This window comes from Parus major, chromosome 3 (assembly GCF_001522545.3).
Source record: "Parus major isolate Abel chromosome 3, Parus_major1.1, whole genome shotgun sequence".
NCBI lineage: Eukaryota > Metazoa > Chordata > Aves > Passeriformes > Paridae > Parus > Parus major.
The window spans coordinates 36376416-36394126 of NC_031770.1; the positions used below are offsets into that span (position 1 = coordinate 36376416).

General features: G+C 41.9%; 1 protein-coding gene across 4 annotated transcripts in view; it reads right to left on the bottom strand.

The window, feature by feature from the left end:
• ZNF318 (zinc finger protein 318) overlaps window positions 1-13873 on the bottom strand; it is a 32067-nt gene extending 18194 nt beyond the window's left edge. For 3 of the 4 annotated variants that reach the window (XR_001520588.2, XR_004496325.1, XR_001520587.1), the window contains exons 1-4: window positions 13478-13843; window positions 8293-8438; window positions 2872-3499; window positions 341-1765 (exon numbers count right to left, since the gene is read on the bottom strand). Coding sequence is in view for 1 of the 4 variants with exons in the window: in XM_015622576.3 (XP_015478062.1) it covers window positions 341-1765; window positions 2872-3499; window positions 8293-8438; window positions 13478-13843 (2565 nt within the window). In the remaining 3 variants the exon portion in view is untranslated. Of the gene's footprint in view, window positions 1-340; window positions 1766-2871; window positions 3500-8292; window positions 8439-13477 lie in introns of all 4 variants that reach the window. The other variant, XM_015622576.3, reaches the window with a different exon arrangement.
• Window positions 13874-17711: the final 3838 nt, after the last annotated feature.

The following is a 17711-nucleotide window of genomic DNA, read 5'->3' on the forward strand; positions in this document are numbered from 1 at the left end:
ATATTTAAATCTCAGCAGAATAAAGCCAAGCTGCAGCCTCCATGTGATTTCTCTGTAAGATTTTGGCTGGTCCAAAGAAATTCAACTTTGTTTATGATTTCATCTGTTCTGCCATAGCTGATGGCGTACAGCTTTGGGAGATTTAAAATTCACTTTTTACAAATGTCACAGATTTGTACAGACAAATGCTTTGAAATCTTTAACAGAAGTAAACTAGGTCACACTATTTTTAAACTGGAGCAACCCAGAAAAAAAAAAAGGTGCATCTGAAGGGAAAAAGCTTCCACCCCACCAATCATGCAATCCAACAAATTCTGAAGTATCAGAATATCTAACATACCTTCTGCTTTTGAGCTGCCCGATTTTTTTCATCCGACATCCTTTCTGAGGTATTTTTGAGAGGATGTGACGACAGACGAAGGGGTGCTTTGGAATGAGAAGGAGTGGTAGGGACTTGAACAAGCACAGAACCATCTCTTTTTACATCAGGGACATCCTTTCCCAGAGAGACTGTCTCAATCACGCGGAGATTGGGACGTGTGGGGTTCGCCGACATGGCCATAGTGAGAAGACCATGAGCTTCTGGTAGTGTAGGATTAGGCTGCTGGGCAGGGGTGTACATGGGCCAGCCAGGGGCTGCATATGCCATATAGTGCCCATATGCATCATATCCTGGAGGAGCCATTGTGGGAGGGGGATAGTTTTGGGGCATTTGAGCAGCAGTGTAGTGGGAATAGTTGGGAATTTGGTATTGGGAAACAGAAGTGGGTGTAGGTGGCAAACTAGGAGGAGTTGGTGGAATTGAAGGAATGAGAGAGACAGAAGGAAGAGGCTGTTCTGGTACGTGTGGAGGTATCTCCTGTCCCACTGGCTTGTTCTTAGTACAGTCTGATTTCTGAAGAGAGGACGCATCTCTAGACTGCTGGAAAGAGCCCGGAGGGGACGCTGAACGCTGCTGGCCTGACTCGGGAGAACGAGTGTCGCTCCGGCTGCGGCGCAGCTCCCAAGCGTCCAGTCTGCGAGTGTCTGAAGAGCGACGATCTGGAGAACGAGATGCCAGCTTTTTGCCATGAAGGCGCTCCTGGGTACGAACAGCCAGTTTTCCAATTTCAGCAACACCAATGTCAAGTCCAATGGTTTTGAGTAAGTCATGGATCTTTGCATACTCTGCATTTGGCTCTTCTAAAGGATCCATCTTGACAGCTGGAGCAGGAGAAGGAGGTGGGCTCATTTTTTGTACTATTATCTCATTGCCACAACTCACTGGGGGCTTCTCTATGGGGAGAGATTCAATTTTGGTCTCTTCATCCTCATCACCATAAAGAAATTTCTCTTCATCCTCAATGTCAGGGAAACTACGCCTCCTCTTCTCCTGAGCACTGACAGAATCAGCCATCATGCCCAGAATTCGGGAGAAACCACTTCCATCCTGACTTGCCCTCTCGTGAGGCAGCAGGAAGTCAGTATGGCGATCAGTGGGCTCTGACTTGGGTTCTGCTTTTTCTTTGTGACTTAAGAAGCTTCCAAACTTCTCTTCAAACATCAAAGTGTCTTTGGGAGGCCCAGAGAGTGGGTTCCACTCATACAAACCTTCACACAACTCCTTATTTGAAGACTCCACAAGAGAGCCTTTGTTAAACCGTTTGAGAAAGTTTTCCACTTCAGAGGCAAAAGGAGCTATGTTGTTGCTCTGGGGCAAAGAAGGCTGACTAGAAAGAAGAGGAAGATCCTTGCTGGGGGCTGGACTGCTTGAAAAGCCCTCGGGCTGAAAGAGAGAAGATACTATTTACTTCTAAGACACTATGCACCTCACAGAACAAAGGAACATGCTCCTCTCTCCTTGAGTTCGCAGCTGAATAAAAGTGTTAGAAGAGACAATATACAGTTGAAAGAGAACACAGAAGATTACAAACCAAGTTGCCTGGTGATTCTGGAATGCCATGTCCAACAATGAATGCTTATCTCAGAGAAATCACAATCACATTTCATAAATTTTTTGAAAGCATAAGAATGAAATTTTGAAATTGAAACCCTGTTACATAACTTTGGATATGCTTTGAGTTTAGTCATACTCACATAGGATTTCAATACCTTAATTCAGGTAAAAGCTACTGCACTGGGGTTATTCTCAGTCACTTCTTCAGATATTCATAATTAATGCCATATTAAATAGCACTTCCAGTGACAGGTATGGAACAGGATCCTCAGTATCGGAGTACTCCTGAGATTAGTATGTCACTGTCAAACCAACACTGATCAGTACAACAGGCAAATCAAAGCGATGTGTTAAAACACAAAAAGTCTGTTTATCACAGTAGTCACAGCCACTTATCTGTCCATTGCTCTAATTTTGAGACTCAGTTGATTTATGTTTGGTACAAATTTAGTAGGGCTGATCCCTATAGTCCAACAGGAAAGAAATAAGGAAATTTAAAAGTTGTTTTCAGACAGGGGTACTGAGGATGCATTAGGCAGTTCTCCAGGTCTATAAAGAAACAAGAAAGAGACACTGCGACAGGGGAAGAGCTTCAACTAATATGCTGACTGCCTGTGGTACTATGAGAGTCCGCTCTTCTGTGAAAGCTGGCCCAGACCACTGCATCCTGGGTTGAATTTCCACAAAGACTTTTTAATCTGTCTCAGATTACATATATATATATATAAATATATGATTCCCGATTAAATGCCATAACCATTTAAAGTTTCTAATGCACTTTGAAGTTATACAGCCTTGCAGAAAGACACCTGTCCTCTTAAGGACAGAGAAACAAAGATTTGGCTTTTTTACTTTGAAATCAAACATTTTGTATCATGAAGTAACTGGTGTGGAAGTAGAAGCACATAGACAGCACAGACACACTGAGACCAAACCTGAACAGCAGACTCCGCTTCCATCTCTACTCGTTTCTTCAAAATAGATTTTTTGGGCATGGGTGGGATTTCCTCAGGCCTGTATGTATACCGAGGCTCATTAGTCTGTATTGTGTTAGTCAAGCCAGGGATTGCATAGCCACTGCCTGAAACATCATGATTCAAGTTTCTACTGCGCTCTTCTTCTTCTCTTTTCCTCCTTGCACGGTCAAGCTCTCGGAATTCTTCATTCAGGTATGACGGGCTCAGGCTTCTACTACGGCTGCGGCTTCGTCTGCGGTAGTTTCGTGTTCCTGATGAGAAACCTGGATGCTCCCCACTCACACCATGCATCTTCTCATCCTTTTCATACCGTGGACGCTTTATTTCTCGACCCCTGTCCTCTGGCCTCAGTGGGTAGGGGGATCTCCTCAGTTTGTCACCATCTCTGTCAGATGCACGAGGCAGCTCCTCCCGACGGCCATAGTGTGGACTGTAATCTGAACGGTGGAGGAAAACATCTCGGTTGCGGTAGTCTTCATCATGCCTCGGAATGAAGGGACTTGAAGACTGATCTTCATGTGCTGGGTATCTCTCAAGGCCTCTAGTGAGGCCTCTAGTGAATATTGGACCATCAGCCATATCATCCCTGTGTAAGAGAAACACAGAAATACTTGAATCAGAGTAAACTAAGTCTTATTCCTACTCAAGTGTAAGAAATTTCCAAACCAGTTTCAAAAAAACCATCTCCCTCACTAAATAGAACCAACATTTTATGTACTTAAAAGGAAGGCAGAAAGGGAGGCTTATTTTTAATGGTACTGTACATCCCTCCTAGGAAGTTATCTGCAAACACAGTGACAGGTTGACAATTCAACTCATACTGAGGAATAAGAGCCTTGAAAAATTGATAGGATGGATTCATTTCTGTGAATGTGAGAGACTATACGTTTTAAAAAAAACCCTTACTCTCATATGTCAGACCACAATCCCTTTCCTCGCCTCTCCCAGTAAGATGCCAAGGTCACATTTCCTATGAATTATTTAAGGTATAATTCAGTTTCACACTGGCAAATGCAACCAGATCCTGTTTTTATCTTCAGCTGTGGACAAGGACCACAAATTCTATCAACATTTTAGTTTGCAGCAGGTATGCAGTCAGCACTATCACTAATCACATGAACCCCACACCTAAAAAAACATGGTTTCTGATATCTATGAACAAGGAAGATTAAGTGTAATGTAATACATTCTTTTGTGCCAGCCCCTGCATTATTACACACAGTGGATGTGCAACTGTCACAACATCAGAATAACCAGCTTCTTCTCTAGGAGAATCTACTTTTGGACCTATTCCTATAAACACCTACAATTAAGGGTACTGCTCTAACTAAGGCCTTTTTCTCTATGCCTAAAAACTTTTCTGGGACTTTTCTTCAGATAAGGCAGAAACAAACCAAACCACTTTAAAAGTTACCAGGTGCTGGTTTTACTCATTGATATTTCAAAATCTATCAAGATCATCCAAGAAAGAAAATGTGCTCCCCAAGTGACATCAATGAGACAGCAGTCTCTTTCCTGAGTGAATCAATTTGACACAAACTATGCATAATGACCTGAATTCACAATAATCATCCCCTCCTACTCAAAAATGTCCCTTAATAGGATTTGAGAAGGGACAAATCAAGTCATGCCATTAAAAAAAAATCTTCAAATAAATTACAGCCCCAGTTTTTCACAACAGAGTAAATAACAGTGATGCACAAACAAGGTCTTTTTCTTAGGTATTTTCATAGTTTACACATGCATATTTAAGAACAAAATCATCAATATACTTCACTTTACCTTGCATCATTGCAAAGCATTTATTAGATACTTTATCAGCCCAACACATCTTATAAAACAGTTCTGACATGCACCTCTACCCATTGTATTACATGGTATCTTTCCAGTTTTCAGCAAACTACACATATTCACCTCCTCGAAAAGCACAAAAGTATCTAAAAATAGCTAAATGAAATTTCATAAATAAATGTTGCTTTCACAACCTACATAAAGGTATGTATATTCCCAGTGGCATATTTTCTGAGAGCCTGCTAACCTGTACAAGCTGCATGAACACACCTGATGGAGTAACAGATGTGTCTCACCATATACCTTCAGCTGATTTTTATGCAAATAAAATTATTTAGACACATGTCTGGCAGCTGTCACCTACAATTCAAACACTCTGATGGCAATGACAAAGCAAAGGAATTTTTAATCATACTTTGGAAAGAAAAGAACAGCAAACCTACTACATTTAAAACTAGCAAGACATTCCAAATACACTCTGAACAACTAAAATGCAAATATAAAACCTGAAAATTAAATACAAGTGTGGGAAAAATGATTGCTTGCCTTATAGGATTCTTTAAAACATGTTTTCTGTGCATATAGTCCAATAAAGTTACTTGGTTTGGATGCTTTCAGCCAGTTACATCCACTACTGGCTACTGCACCCCCAGGAGAAGATACAAGGGGGTACCACTGTGACTATCCCAATTCTTTCACCAACAAAGAATCCATTAATCACTGGATACAGAGATGGAAAACAGACCACAGGCTACACACACGATGCCTCAGAGACCTACAACTAGTGTAAGGTAATTTACTTTTTGGCATCTTATTCACATACACAGAAATAGAAATAAATAGTGGTATTCTGCTGTCAGCAATCAACAGGACTCCACTTTAAAACACAGTCTTTGAATAGGGAGTCAGATGAGCTGTTCATATGCAAGTCAACTATTACTCTTGATATTATAACAAAAAATGCTGTATCAGAACACAGCTTAATGCAGACCAAGTCTCTGCAGTGATTTGGTCTATCTTTTGTATTAACCTCAGATGAAAGAACTGGTGGGATGCCCTCTATGGCTTGTGCCAGCTCAGACAGTAGCAGACTGTCTTAAAAATACTGAGAGCCAGAGAGATGGCAGACAGGGAGAGAGGAAAATATTTATTTTTCACTTTCACACCGAGATTCTGGAAGACAAAAAACCACTTATCGGTCCAAGCAGGAGACTGAAGCTACTTAGCTTGAAGACTCAGTCCAGCAGCATTCAGTGTGCCTCTTTAGGCATGTCCAGGAGACCAGTTGCCCTAGAAATTTGGGGCAAGTTCTTACAGACATTTTAGGACCTGCATGTGAACATGCAACCTAAGAAAGTCTCCTCAGGCATCCTGAAAATCCACTGCAGGAGACTCTAAAAGCCTCCCTGATTTCTCTCCTTTGGTATTTTATTTCCTTTATAGACTAATGAACCTCTCTACTATCCCAAGGCCCTACAAATTACAGAGAACAATGTGTCAAAGTGATTTTTTGTAATATCAAAGTAGAGTAGTTAGCAAAAATAGCTGAGAATAACTAAATTCAGAATTATTTGCTCCAATTACTTCAAAATTTGAAGAGACATCTTCAGGAAACACTTTTTTCTTTTGCCTTTGTTTTTTAATTAGAATGAGAATGTACCATATGCCAAATAAAAATGTGATATGAGCAGCAACAATAAGGACCATTTTACAGCCCAGGGACAGATACAATGTCAGTGTCCCGGTACCAGGACAGTCTCTCAAATAGGGGAAAAAAAGTGCAATGAAAAATACTTGATAAACAATGTCCTTGACCAAATACCAACTGTCTTTTGAAAACAAATAAAATGGCTAGCAGTGAAGAAACTTAGAATTCAGAAGTAGTACCTAGATGATTTAGGAAAAGCTAACAGGTGACTTGGTTGTCACATACTTTAAGCTTCTGGACAATGGGCATCTCTCAGAAAAGTAAAGCCGGCACAGATTAGATAAAAAAAAAATAAAAAAAAAATAAGTAAATGTAACAACATGAAGTTCTTGCATACTTACACTACAAATACAAGGAAGTCACTTAAAGATTAAAGTCTACATTGTCTCACTTTATCTTCTTCTCATTCTAACTCATCTGTCACTTTTAAACCTTCTCTAGAGTCTATCCTTACCATTCTTTTTCACATCAATGGGTTCTGTAATAGAGAAGTCAACTTTTGTGATTTCTCAGTCTTACATTAAATAAACTCCATGTTTAACCTGATGTTACTTCTAACCATGCATCAGCACTACAGAACACGCTAAATCTAAAATCTCACCTGAGAACATGATGCAATGGGACAAATACCACCATCCCCTGCCCCCAAATGTTCCTTAACTTGCAAGAGAAGTGCCAGTTCCCGACATACAACTTCCTTTTCCTTCCAACCACTGTACTCTCCCCTAAGCATACACACTCATTTCATTCAGAAGATTGCAGACTACACAGGGGATTTACAAGTCAAACACTGACACCAGGAGAACTGAAGTAAAGGCATAAAAGTGACAGTACCAAAACCCGAACTCTCATTTGGTTTTCTACACCTGCTGAAACTTAACTGCACCTGAGAAAGACGGGAAATTCATTAATTCTGCTCACTTCCCTCTCTCTCATCTCTTCTTTTTTAACAGTTGATGATATTTGCATCAAAAATGGAAGTGGTAATGTTTTTTTTCTGTGCTGGATGCTTATCCCTGACCTGAAAGCACAACTCTATGCTCCAGGGCACAAGCTATGTCATCTTTAATTTTGCAATTCAAGACAAAGAGAATTATTTGCAGAGTTTTCTGATTTTCTTTCTTTTGCCAGATTATACCGGTTCTCCTACTGAAGGCAGAGTTCCAAATTGTATCTACTAATATTTATACTTAACTGTTCACAGCAGAATTTTTAACACAAAAGAATTCTCTCCAATTTCAGTCAAGGGATCCTAAGAATTCTAACACTTCCTTTATAATGTATGAGACTGTCTAATTATGTTCTCTTCTGCAAGGTTTCTAAAGTCAAAATAGTAATCTCCTTCAAGCTGCTCTAGAGTTTTCCTCTAGACTAGTTTCAAACATCAGGAAAGTAGACCATTCCTCCCAATAAATAAGGAAGTAGAAGCTTTACACTATCCTTACACTAAACAACCTTTCTTTTAGTAAGGACTAGGTAGGTTCATAAAAAACAGAAGGTGGCTGAAGCAGTGAAATGTCAAATGAAGTGTCTTCATGTGACATCCCACCCTTAAAGGGAAGGAAGCACCAGAGGGATTGACATTACACTCCCTCCTGCAATATATGATGTGCACGCTTAGTTTACATGGGGTTTAGAAGCAGTTGACAAAAATTAGAGAAGAACTATCTGTTTAGAGTTACATAGGCAGAGACTTTTGATCAGAAATTCCCTGCACCACAACTTGCTAGAGGCTGGAGTAATATTCCCGGGAAGCATCACTCCATGCTGACCCTCATTCCCTAGGCATTCAGTGGGCTAACAAGATGTTTGGTCTCATCCAGTAGAGGCATTCCCACGCTGTTTCACCCACGTGAATCCCCACCTGTGGAGGAGCATACCTGTCACTCAGGTTATCAATTGGTGAGCCCAGTCTATCAGGCAGCCTCCTTCGCTCCGGTGTGCCAATGCAATACCGGTCATTACCAACAGTAATCCGCAAACTGTGCTCCAGTGAAGACTCAGAGCGGAGACTCGGCGAACGCCTCTGTAAATTGAAGAAAGAGTGCAAGCCCATCAATCACGGGATTTTAATCTCAGCTACAGAAAGGAAAGTGATTCTGCTGTGCTTAATAAATTCAACTTGGGGGGATGGACCAATTAAAAAATCAAACTAGAAGAATAACTGTTCCAAATACTTCAGTTCTATTTAGTTACTAAAGAAAGGGGAAGGTATTGACTGCATTTAACTTCTCATCCCAGGTGCTAATAACATGCTCTATATTTAAACTTTCAACTCAAAAATACATTTCATAAACCACCATTTTGGAAGATGTAAAACCAAAGAGAAAGCCACAAAGTCCCAAATTTGCTGCTGTTCTCCTTTCTTTGTAGAGAAGAAGCAGCTAAATAAACATTGCATAAAAAACAGTGCCAGGAATTTCTTAATAAAGTGTCTGGATTTCTGGCCCTTTACAACTTTAGTAACAACATGAACCAAAGTATAAACCAGTGTAAACAAAGATTTTCCAAGCAGTGATGTTTTTAGCAGTTTTCCTCACCTCATGCTGCTTTCAGCAGATAAGCACAACATAATACTAAAAACACCAATACCACTAGAAACACCTTCTATCCTTGTCTGAGATTCCCATTACCATTATTTATTACTGGTAGAGATAAACCAGAGTAAAATAAATAAAGTTGCCTCTAAAAAATCTATGGCAGAGAAGACCTGACCTCACTACCTCTGACCTTACAGACCTTTCTTTATACACAAACACAGTACACAAAAGACAATCACTGCTAAGTTATGCTTAACTAGTTATGCCTCACATTATTCTAAAATATAGCTCTGGAATACAGGAACAATCAGAATTAAGGGGAGTTCCATAAAAAACAGATAGACTGCCTAAAGATGGAGATACGTGATTTGCTCTTTTAAATCAATACAATACAGATTCTGCTTGGCACAAAGCAGTGAACCAGCTTCAGTTCTGCCAAACCAGTCATGCACTGCACACTGCTTTTACTGCTGAGAACTGCAGTAGCAAGCAGCAGGTGCACTGAATTACCCACGTCCACCCTGAGAACATGCAGCAGGTTCAGCTCAATCCTCCAAGAGACCAAAAAAACAATGCATAATCTCCAACAAAAGCTAAAGAATTCCTTTACAGGTGTACCTAACAAAATTCACTTCTAGTACAAATCTGTACTAGAATCCATTGTGCATATAGCTTTATTCTAAGGTAGCATATTAGTGATTGCTGTTTTGTCCCATTAAGTTGAATCCCAGCATTTATCAGAACACACTATAATTACTTTTTAAGACCAACTGTCTTGTCCAGCACAATATGATTCTGCAATAACCTGGCTGAGAAACAACATATTCAAGGTGCACGTGTTGCATACAAAAACATTCTGAACGCTCACTTGTGCCCATTATAACACTGGATTAGGGCTGCCTCAAGAAATTACTATCTTCAAGGCCATCTTCCTGTCATCAAGACTGTGGGCATACAGATGACAACCACCTCCACTGAAGACAGAAAAGTGATGATTACATCCCAGAACAAACTCTGGGCAAAGGAAAGAAACAGTTGACATTAAGAATGTTTGGGATGTTTGGATTGCTTATAGTCATAAGCAATGATTTATACAAATTACCCAGACACAGCAGTCATGGCAGTAAATATTTTAACTTCATGATTCTTTTTAGTTTTGGCTTTTGGTTTTTTTAATCGGAGAAATTCCAGTTTTAAAAGTTTTTTGTATCTGGAGCACTGAACACCACCACTAGTCATACCTATGTGTGCACTGCACTGCATTTTTCTCCCTTCCTGTTCTGTCACCTAAACCACAGTTACCAATGCCATATTACTGAACAGGTTGCATACCTGCTTGTCATTTCTCCATTCTCTGTTGACCCCACATGCTCCAGTCCTCTAATCTCAGCCAATTTTCTTACAAGAAAGCAAAGAAGCTAAAACAAAACCTTTAAAAAGAACAAGCACGCAGGTCAGCATGGATAAATAAAAGCAGCAGGTGTCAGCCTTGCAAGAACAAATAAAAGTCTGCCAAAATCTCTCACTGTAAAGCCTTGACCTTTCCTCTCCTCCATGACATTTCCCAGTACTTGCCCCAAATCTTTGCTGTCACTCCACATTCTTCCAATCACCACAAAGTTTTCCTCAGCTATTAAGAAACTCACACCAACACTATTTACAACATCCAATACATGGCTCCACTGCCAGCATCCCAGTCATGCACTGGGATGAGCAAAATGAGCAACAATGCTGTAACCTGGAAATGCATGTACTCCATCTCACAAATAATTTTAAAAAAATCACAACAACAACAAAAAACCAAACCAACTCCCAGAATCAAGAAAATCTAGTAAGAAATCTTTAAGGCTGCAGCTTTCATACTCCAATTCATATGTAGGATAGGGACAATAATCTGGAAGTGGTACTCAAATATTTTCCACATTTCAAGCCCATGCCCTTACCCCATCAGTGTCTTCAATTCTACATACTACATCTCCCACCCTTATGCACCTATTCCACTCTTTCAAGTCCTCTTTCCTTGTTGCGACTTAAATTCCTCTTCCTCAGGCTTCTGAATTCATGTCCTTTCAGTGACAGCTCCAAAATCCCACTTACTAATATATTTTTGTAACTCTCCACATCTCCACACTTTGTATTCACAAGCTTCTGAAGAGAGAGACACTTAAGTCATAAAACTTCAAAAATTTTATTAAAACTTTACCCTAACCAGTCATGATAAACCAATATATCTGCTGTCTGCAGTGTTTCCATCACATTTAGTTCCACTCCTTGGAAAATGACAGCATAATCCCATCTTTAATCCTTCTCTAATTAATGCTGCTTTCATAAACACTAATTTTAAAAAGTGAAACAAACCAAAATATGCATTTTATTCTTTGTAACATCACTTTTGAAGAAGCAGTATCTTCAGTTGTCAGTCAAACACCTGTTGGAGGACAAAAGCTTCCACGGAAAAAATGTGGATGTTACACTCTAAGAATTACTTACACTGGGAGTTTAGCAAACGCAAGAATCAGCACAATATAGGTTGAAGAGCTCTATTTAATTGTCTCAAGATCTCTTATTGTGACAATTGCTTCCTACAGAAGGGCTTTCCTTAAATGCAGTAATCCTGTAAATAAACAAAAAATCCATTTGGCTCATCAGTACAGCATTAGCTAACCTGCTAACACCAATTTCTAGGATTAATAGTTTTTCAATCCTTCTCTGAAGTTCAAATAGGCAAGAAAGATATCATTAATCTGTAACAATTTGCTGAGATGAGTGATTTAACTTGAGCCAGGAGGGTGTAAAATAACACTGGAAGAGCAGTGTTTGTCAAAAATAATGCTTGTGTAAAGTGGATGTTTTTAGTGGCCTTCCCCCCCCCCCCCATTCAAGAGGGAGTGGGAGGCTTCCAGTCAAAACTCCTAGATCAAATTTCTCCAAGTCTGAACCACCAACACAGTCAGCATTGAAAGTTTTGTTAGAGCCAACACAGGCTCACAGCCTATCATGGCTACAGTGAAATAGGAGACTGAGTGATGGTGAAGTCAGTTTAACAAAGTTTTGTCCTGTATCCCAGGTTGCCACCCATCAGTTGTGAACATGTCCATCAAGTCACAACACAAACTGACATGAATCAGATAGAAAAACATTTCCTTTTTAAAAGCTACTTATTTTCATCATGGATGTTACTAGTAATGCAATTTGCAAGGGTACCATACAGGAAACTAAAGAGGATGGAGATAAGGGTGAAATACCATGTGAAAACTAATGGCCAGAGGCAAGTTTCTTAGCCTGGCTTGGCTTAACTGTTAAAGACAACATTATCTTCCTGCATCTCCAGGACAGCTCACCTTTCAATAAGAAATAACACCAATACCTGAATTTTAATGCCACTACAATCACCTGTGACCTCTTCTATTGCTGCAGCAAATAAATCCTGTATCACCATGAGAAAGAACAATCCCCATTCTCTCTTGGGAGTCCCATCAGGCAATGAATCAGCAGACAAACCACTTTTGTTGGACTGATTTTCAGCTACATTGTTTCCTCACATTAGCCCACCCTGCAACTCACAAATCCACCCCTGAGCACACGGGAGAGTGCAGAATATACTGCAAAGCAAGAGGAAAAGGCGAGTATACCGTTCTTGACAACTGTGTCTGTGCTGGATTGAGTGACCATGCAACCATTGCCTAGAATATCCCAGTATGAAGATCTCTTCTTTCACGGTAATACAAATGCACAATGAACTATTACACACCACAGCTCAGTCACCAGACAAAAAAAAAGTCACTGCACCGAGGAGTAACAAGAGAAAACCTAAGTGAGCGAATCCCACTCACTCACTCACTCAAAAAAAAAAAAAAAAAAAAAAGTCCTCACACTTTGATTTATTACGAAGGTGTCTGCATCCAAGATGCCATCCACTACAGATGCCAAAACAGAGCTTCACATGCCCAAATCAGACTTTGCCAAGAAAAAGCGAGAAGACTGGAACACTCTGTGCACAGCCCCGACTACAAAGCAGTGCCTATCACAGAACACCTCTCAAAGATATAAATCAGTACCAGTCCTCTTTGTATGCCCTCCGTGACAGCAGGAAGAATTCAGACGAAGTACTCAATCAACATGCTATCTAAAAAGTTATATTCCCATCAATTAAACTATATTTATGCACTAACACAACCCAATGTGTTAAATGGAGGAAAACGACTACTTACATCCTCTGCCTTAGCGAAAAGACAACATCATCTCTGAATCTTCTCTAAAATGGCTCTAGCCAGTAAGACAAATAAAAATACAATGGAAACTAGTGGGAAATCATCACTTAAAATGGAAATCGGTAATCTTTTTTTTTCCTACTTGGCTTTCTAAGGAATAGGGGGGAAATTGCCGCTCTGCCTCCGCACACGGAGAGCCCGGGGCCGGTGTAATTTTGCAAGGACCTCGCCGCGCCAAGTTTGGGGCTCTGACAGCCCCTCGGGCGAGGGGGCAGGACCCGCACCGATCCCGCTCGGTGCACGGCGGTATTTACCCGGCTGCTGCCGCCGTCTCCGTGCTCGCTGCCCCGGCGGCCCCGGGGCCCGCCGAGCCCCGCTCCTCCCGGCGGCGATGGCAACCTCCGGCTGCGGTGCGGTGACGGGGACCGGCGGCAGGACCCGCGGTGGCCCGATGGGGAGCGGTGGCGGCGAAGCGGCGGCGGACGGGGCGAAGCGGAGCGCGGCGGCGAGGCGGAGGCGCAAGCGGCGGCGGGCATCGGCGGGGGAGGCCGGCCGTGGCCTGGCCCCGGCCCCGATGTGCTAAAGCGGGAGGCGCGGGACGCCGACGAGCCGCCCTCCTTCGGCCGGTGGGAGGAGGACGAGGACGAGGGGCCGGAGCGGCCGCTGTTGGAGCGGTACATGATGGCGCCGGCGGCCCGGGGGTCCCGCGGCTCCTCCGGACCGCCCCTCCCCCCCCCCGCCCCCGGCGTGCGCGCTCCCCGCCGCCCTGCGCGCTCCCGAGCCGGGCGGGGGAGGGGAGGGGGGAGCCCGGGCGGGGGGGCGGTGCCTGGGGACGCCCGCACAAAATGGCGGCCGCCGGCGTCCCGTCACGCTTTACGGGGCGGGAGCGCGGAGCGGAGCTGCGCTCGGCTGTGCGGCGCCGCTTTCTTGTGCCCGCGCGGCCGTGACTGGGGCACGCTCAGCTTTGGTGTTTTGTTGTTAAGATTTTTGGTTCTTTCCCCCCGCTACACGCAATGTGCTGTGGAGCCGGTCGGTACGGGTGTTGTCTTCAAGCAGAAGCGTGTTCGAAAGCGATCCTTGCCGGGTGGGTCAGTGGTGCTGAGGCTGAGCCTCCAGCTCAGAAAGCTCCTGAGCCAGTTTCCGTGCTCTTGGCTGCCGGGAGCAGGGATGGGAGGGTAGGAAATGGCTTCCCGCCTCCTCCCTCTCCTACCTGAGCGCTGCTGGGTGCGGACAGCGGCTGTGACAGCTCCGGCTGTGGTGCCGCGCTGGAACATTGCTCGTACTGCGGCTGCCTCCGGAGAGGAAGAGCGTTTTCAACTAAGATGGGTCAGCGGTCAAAAGAAGTGAAAGCAGAGAAATGAAGGTTCTCGTGAAACTCTTCAGCTTCATTTCCACAATCCACAATCTTTTGTATCTTGATTTGTGTTTTGCTGTTAGCTGGATGACATGTGAGGGCTTGTATTTGGAGAGCCAGTCGATTTTTGAGTGAAATTTTGCTTGTGTGTTTGGGAATGTATTTGCTTGAACATGCACATCATTTTGGAGCGTACTATTTATAAGTAGCAGCAGGACGGTCATCTGATGAGATATTTCTGCTGGGAGTGATTTAGTACAGGTGTATTAAAACTGACCCCCTTTAAGATTTTCTGAGTGAGTGCATCATTACCCATGCTCAGCAAATGCACTCAGTCATCAAAATAAGCATGAGCTATATAGAGACTTATTTGCTGTTACCACTTACCTCTTCACATCTTCCTATCTTAAGGCTTGCAGTGTTTATCAATGACCTTAATTCAACTATAAGAATTCCTGGGACAAGAATTTCATCTTGGAGGATGTGCAGCAGACTGCAGATCTGCTCCTGGTAGGACCAATGGATGCTCAACCTGTTCTGATTAGCTACCCTAAGAAGCAGGCTCAGTGACACCCAAAGAAGCAGAACACTTTGAGATAACCACAAAACTGAGGTGTATGTTGAAATTTCCCCTTTAGTTTTTTTTTTTTTTTTTTGTGGTAGATCGCATAAATAAAGTCGTTTATTGCTGTGAGAAATGTAGTGTTACCCAAATGTGTTCTGGTTTTTTATTCAAAAGAGGAACGTGTTTTCATGCCTTAGTGTCAGGTGTCTGCATCAAGCATTCAGTTTCACCAACTGAAGTAAATAGAAATAGCTCGTGTGTAATAAAAAGTGAGAAAAATTACTTGTTTGGTACTTGTTTGGTTTTGGCCATCTCTTCCATGCTGTTGGTTTTGTTACATCAGCTTTTAACTATGGTTTGTTTTTAAAGCAGACAAGTGAAAAGCCACAAAACATTTTTAAATATAGTTTTCTATAATAGTTATGTGTCTGATATCTAAAAACCTTGCAAAATGCCAGAAAATAAGTTTTCCCTAACTTTTTTTGCCGTATAACCAAAGGAGACCTACAGGAGGTGTTCTGGTGGTTTCTGATCAAAGATTTTTAGTGGCATTTGGAAGGTGAAAGAATACAGATAATAAAACTGAAAAGAAAGTTCATTAAAGTGTCTTATCTGCACAACAGGAGGAAAACTGCTCATGGGAGGAATGGTAAAAAGAAAACGAACACCCTGTGTGTTGTGATGTTAAAAGTTCCTATGAAAAAGAATTCCATTTCTTGGAGACTCACCAGGGCTCATTAGCATTTTCTAGCACCTTGTCATCTTACTGAGCATTGCCATAAAATTGCAATTTTTAATTGCAATTTATAAACTAATTTTCAGCTAGATGTAGTATCATATTTTAACCACATGCCTTACTAAGTTAATTTTTTTAAGTGACTGAGCATCCAGAGTGGGATCCAGTTAAATTATTCCTAAAATCAGAACTGAAATCTGGACCCAGTGGTACAGAGCAAATTGAAAGATTTCACATCTTTGGAAGAGGAAGCACTACAGTTTGTCTCAGGGATGGGAAAAAGTCAGACAAGGTCTGTACCTGCTTTGCAGAGGTTTTTGTAACATACCTCCAACTAGACTCTCACTGGATGACAGAGGTGCCAGTCAGTCTGTTTTGCTAAAAGTTCAGCTCCTAAACTCCTCTTTGGAATTCCAAGGTTCATAGTTGAACTTGCAATTAGCTGCTGCTTGGAGAGGTTTTAGCTAATTGGGTGCTGAGGGCAATGTTGGGGTAATGAGGTGTCTCTGAATGCCTATTAGGCACCTAATAAGAAAGGGAGGGAAGCAAATGGCATTCAGAAAGAACAGAATAAGAAAAGTTAGGAGTAGCTTTGTATAAGCAAGTAAGCAGAAGTCAGAATTTAAGTTAACTCAGGTTGGACCATTAGGTTAAGAAGCAGACCGGTAAAAGAGAAAAATGTAATACCGTAATTATAATTATTTACATTCTTGTCTGAGTCAAGACTAGATCCAAAGACATGAGACAACCATCTAATGCTGAGTGGCTAGGCTATGAGTAACAACAGTTTGTGTTTCTATGACAAGAATTTGCATTCTCAGGAGGAGATGCAGTGGAAGATACTCCTCTGTCTTCTGACCTTGGCATTATTTTTTTTCCCTGGAAAACAGGGCACAATATCTATCTTGTGCCTTCAGGTCCAGGCAAAGCAGCCTGTTCATGAAAAATTGTGGACTGAGCCAAGTAATCAAACCTTCCTTGGCTGTGTTGTCATGGAATTTGAGGATGGTTCAGCTGATAGCAGAGTCCTTGGCTGGGAGCACAGAAAACACATCCAAACAGACAATTGCTTTCAGAGATTTTACATCTATAATTACAAGGTTGATAATTCTGAATTTAAAGCTTGTCTAGGCTGGCTTCTGTTTCAGCTCAATATTTACTTATAGCTGAGAAGTGGAATGGGCACACAGCCTACACTGATTCCCTGAGTCTCGGGATTGGTATTAAGTAATCTGTTACAAAACAAATGCATCACAGTAGGGGGGGTGCAGTCAGTCTCCCTTTGCCAGATAGTGCTTCCTCACTGGGGATTTATCAGTCTAGAGCATTAAAAAACTCTGCATAATGGTGAATGAAATCTGGCCTGCATGGCCTGTGGAGGTGGATTAAATTAATGTCATGGGTTTTTTTTCAATTTTGAATGCTCTGTTTTTTTTATAATTGCCAGGTGTATGATTTATTATAATGTGCAAGAAACTTTGTAAGCAATATAGCCACCAGCCTATACTCTGTGTGCTGCATGTCTTAAGTCAGTCAAATACATAGCAGTAAATGGCGTAGGCAGCAATATTCAGGAACAGGGGAAATAGCCAAAAGGAAGCAGGAAAAGGAGGAATGTCTACTTAAATTCTTGTTGTGATGCTATTTAAATGCACTTATGCAGAACAGGCAAAGTGATTTCAGATCAGTTAGGGTGCATTGTTATTTTCCTGGAGTTCCTTTTTTAATATCCTTTTTGTTTGTTTCCCCAGATGAGTGTAGGCAATGCTGTCTGGACCAAAAAGGAATCAGTGGCATCTGAAAGTTGTCCATCTTTCAGCTGAAGTGATAAAGTTCCTGGTTTTGAACCTGAAGAGATTAGGAGAGATGAGTAAGCAGGATGCAGAATGTGAA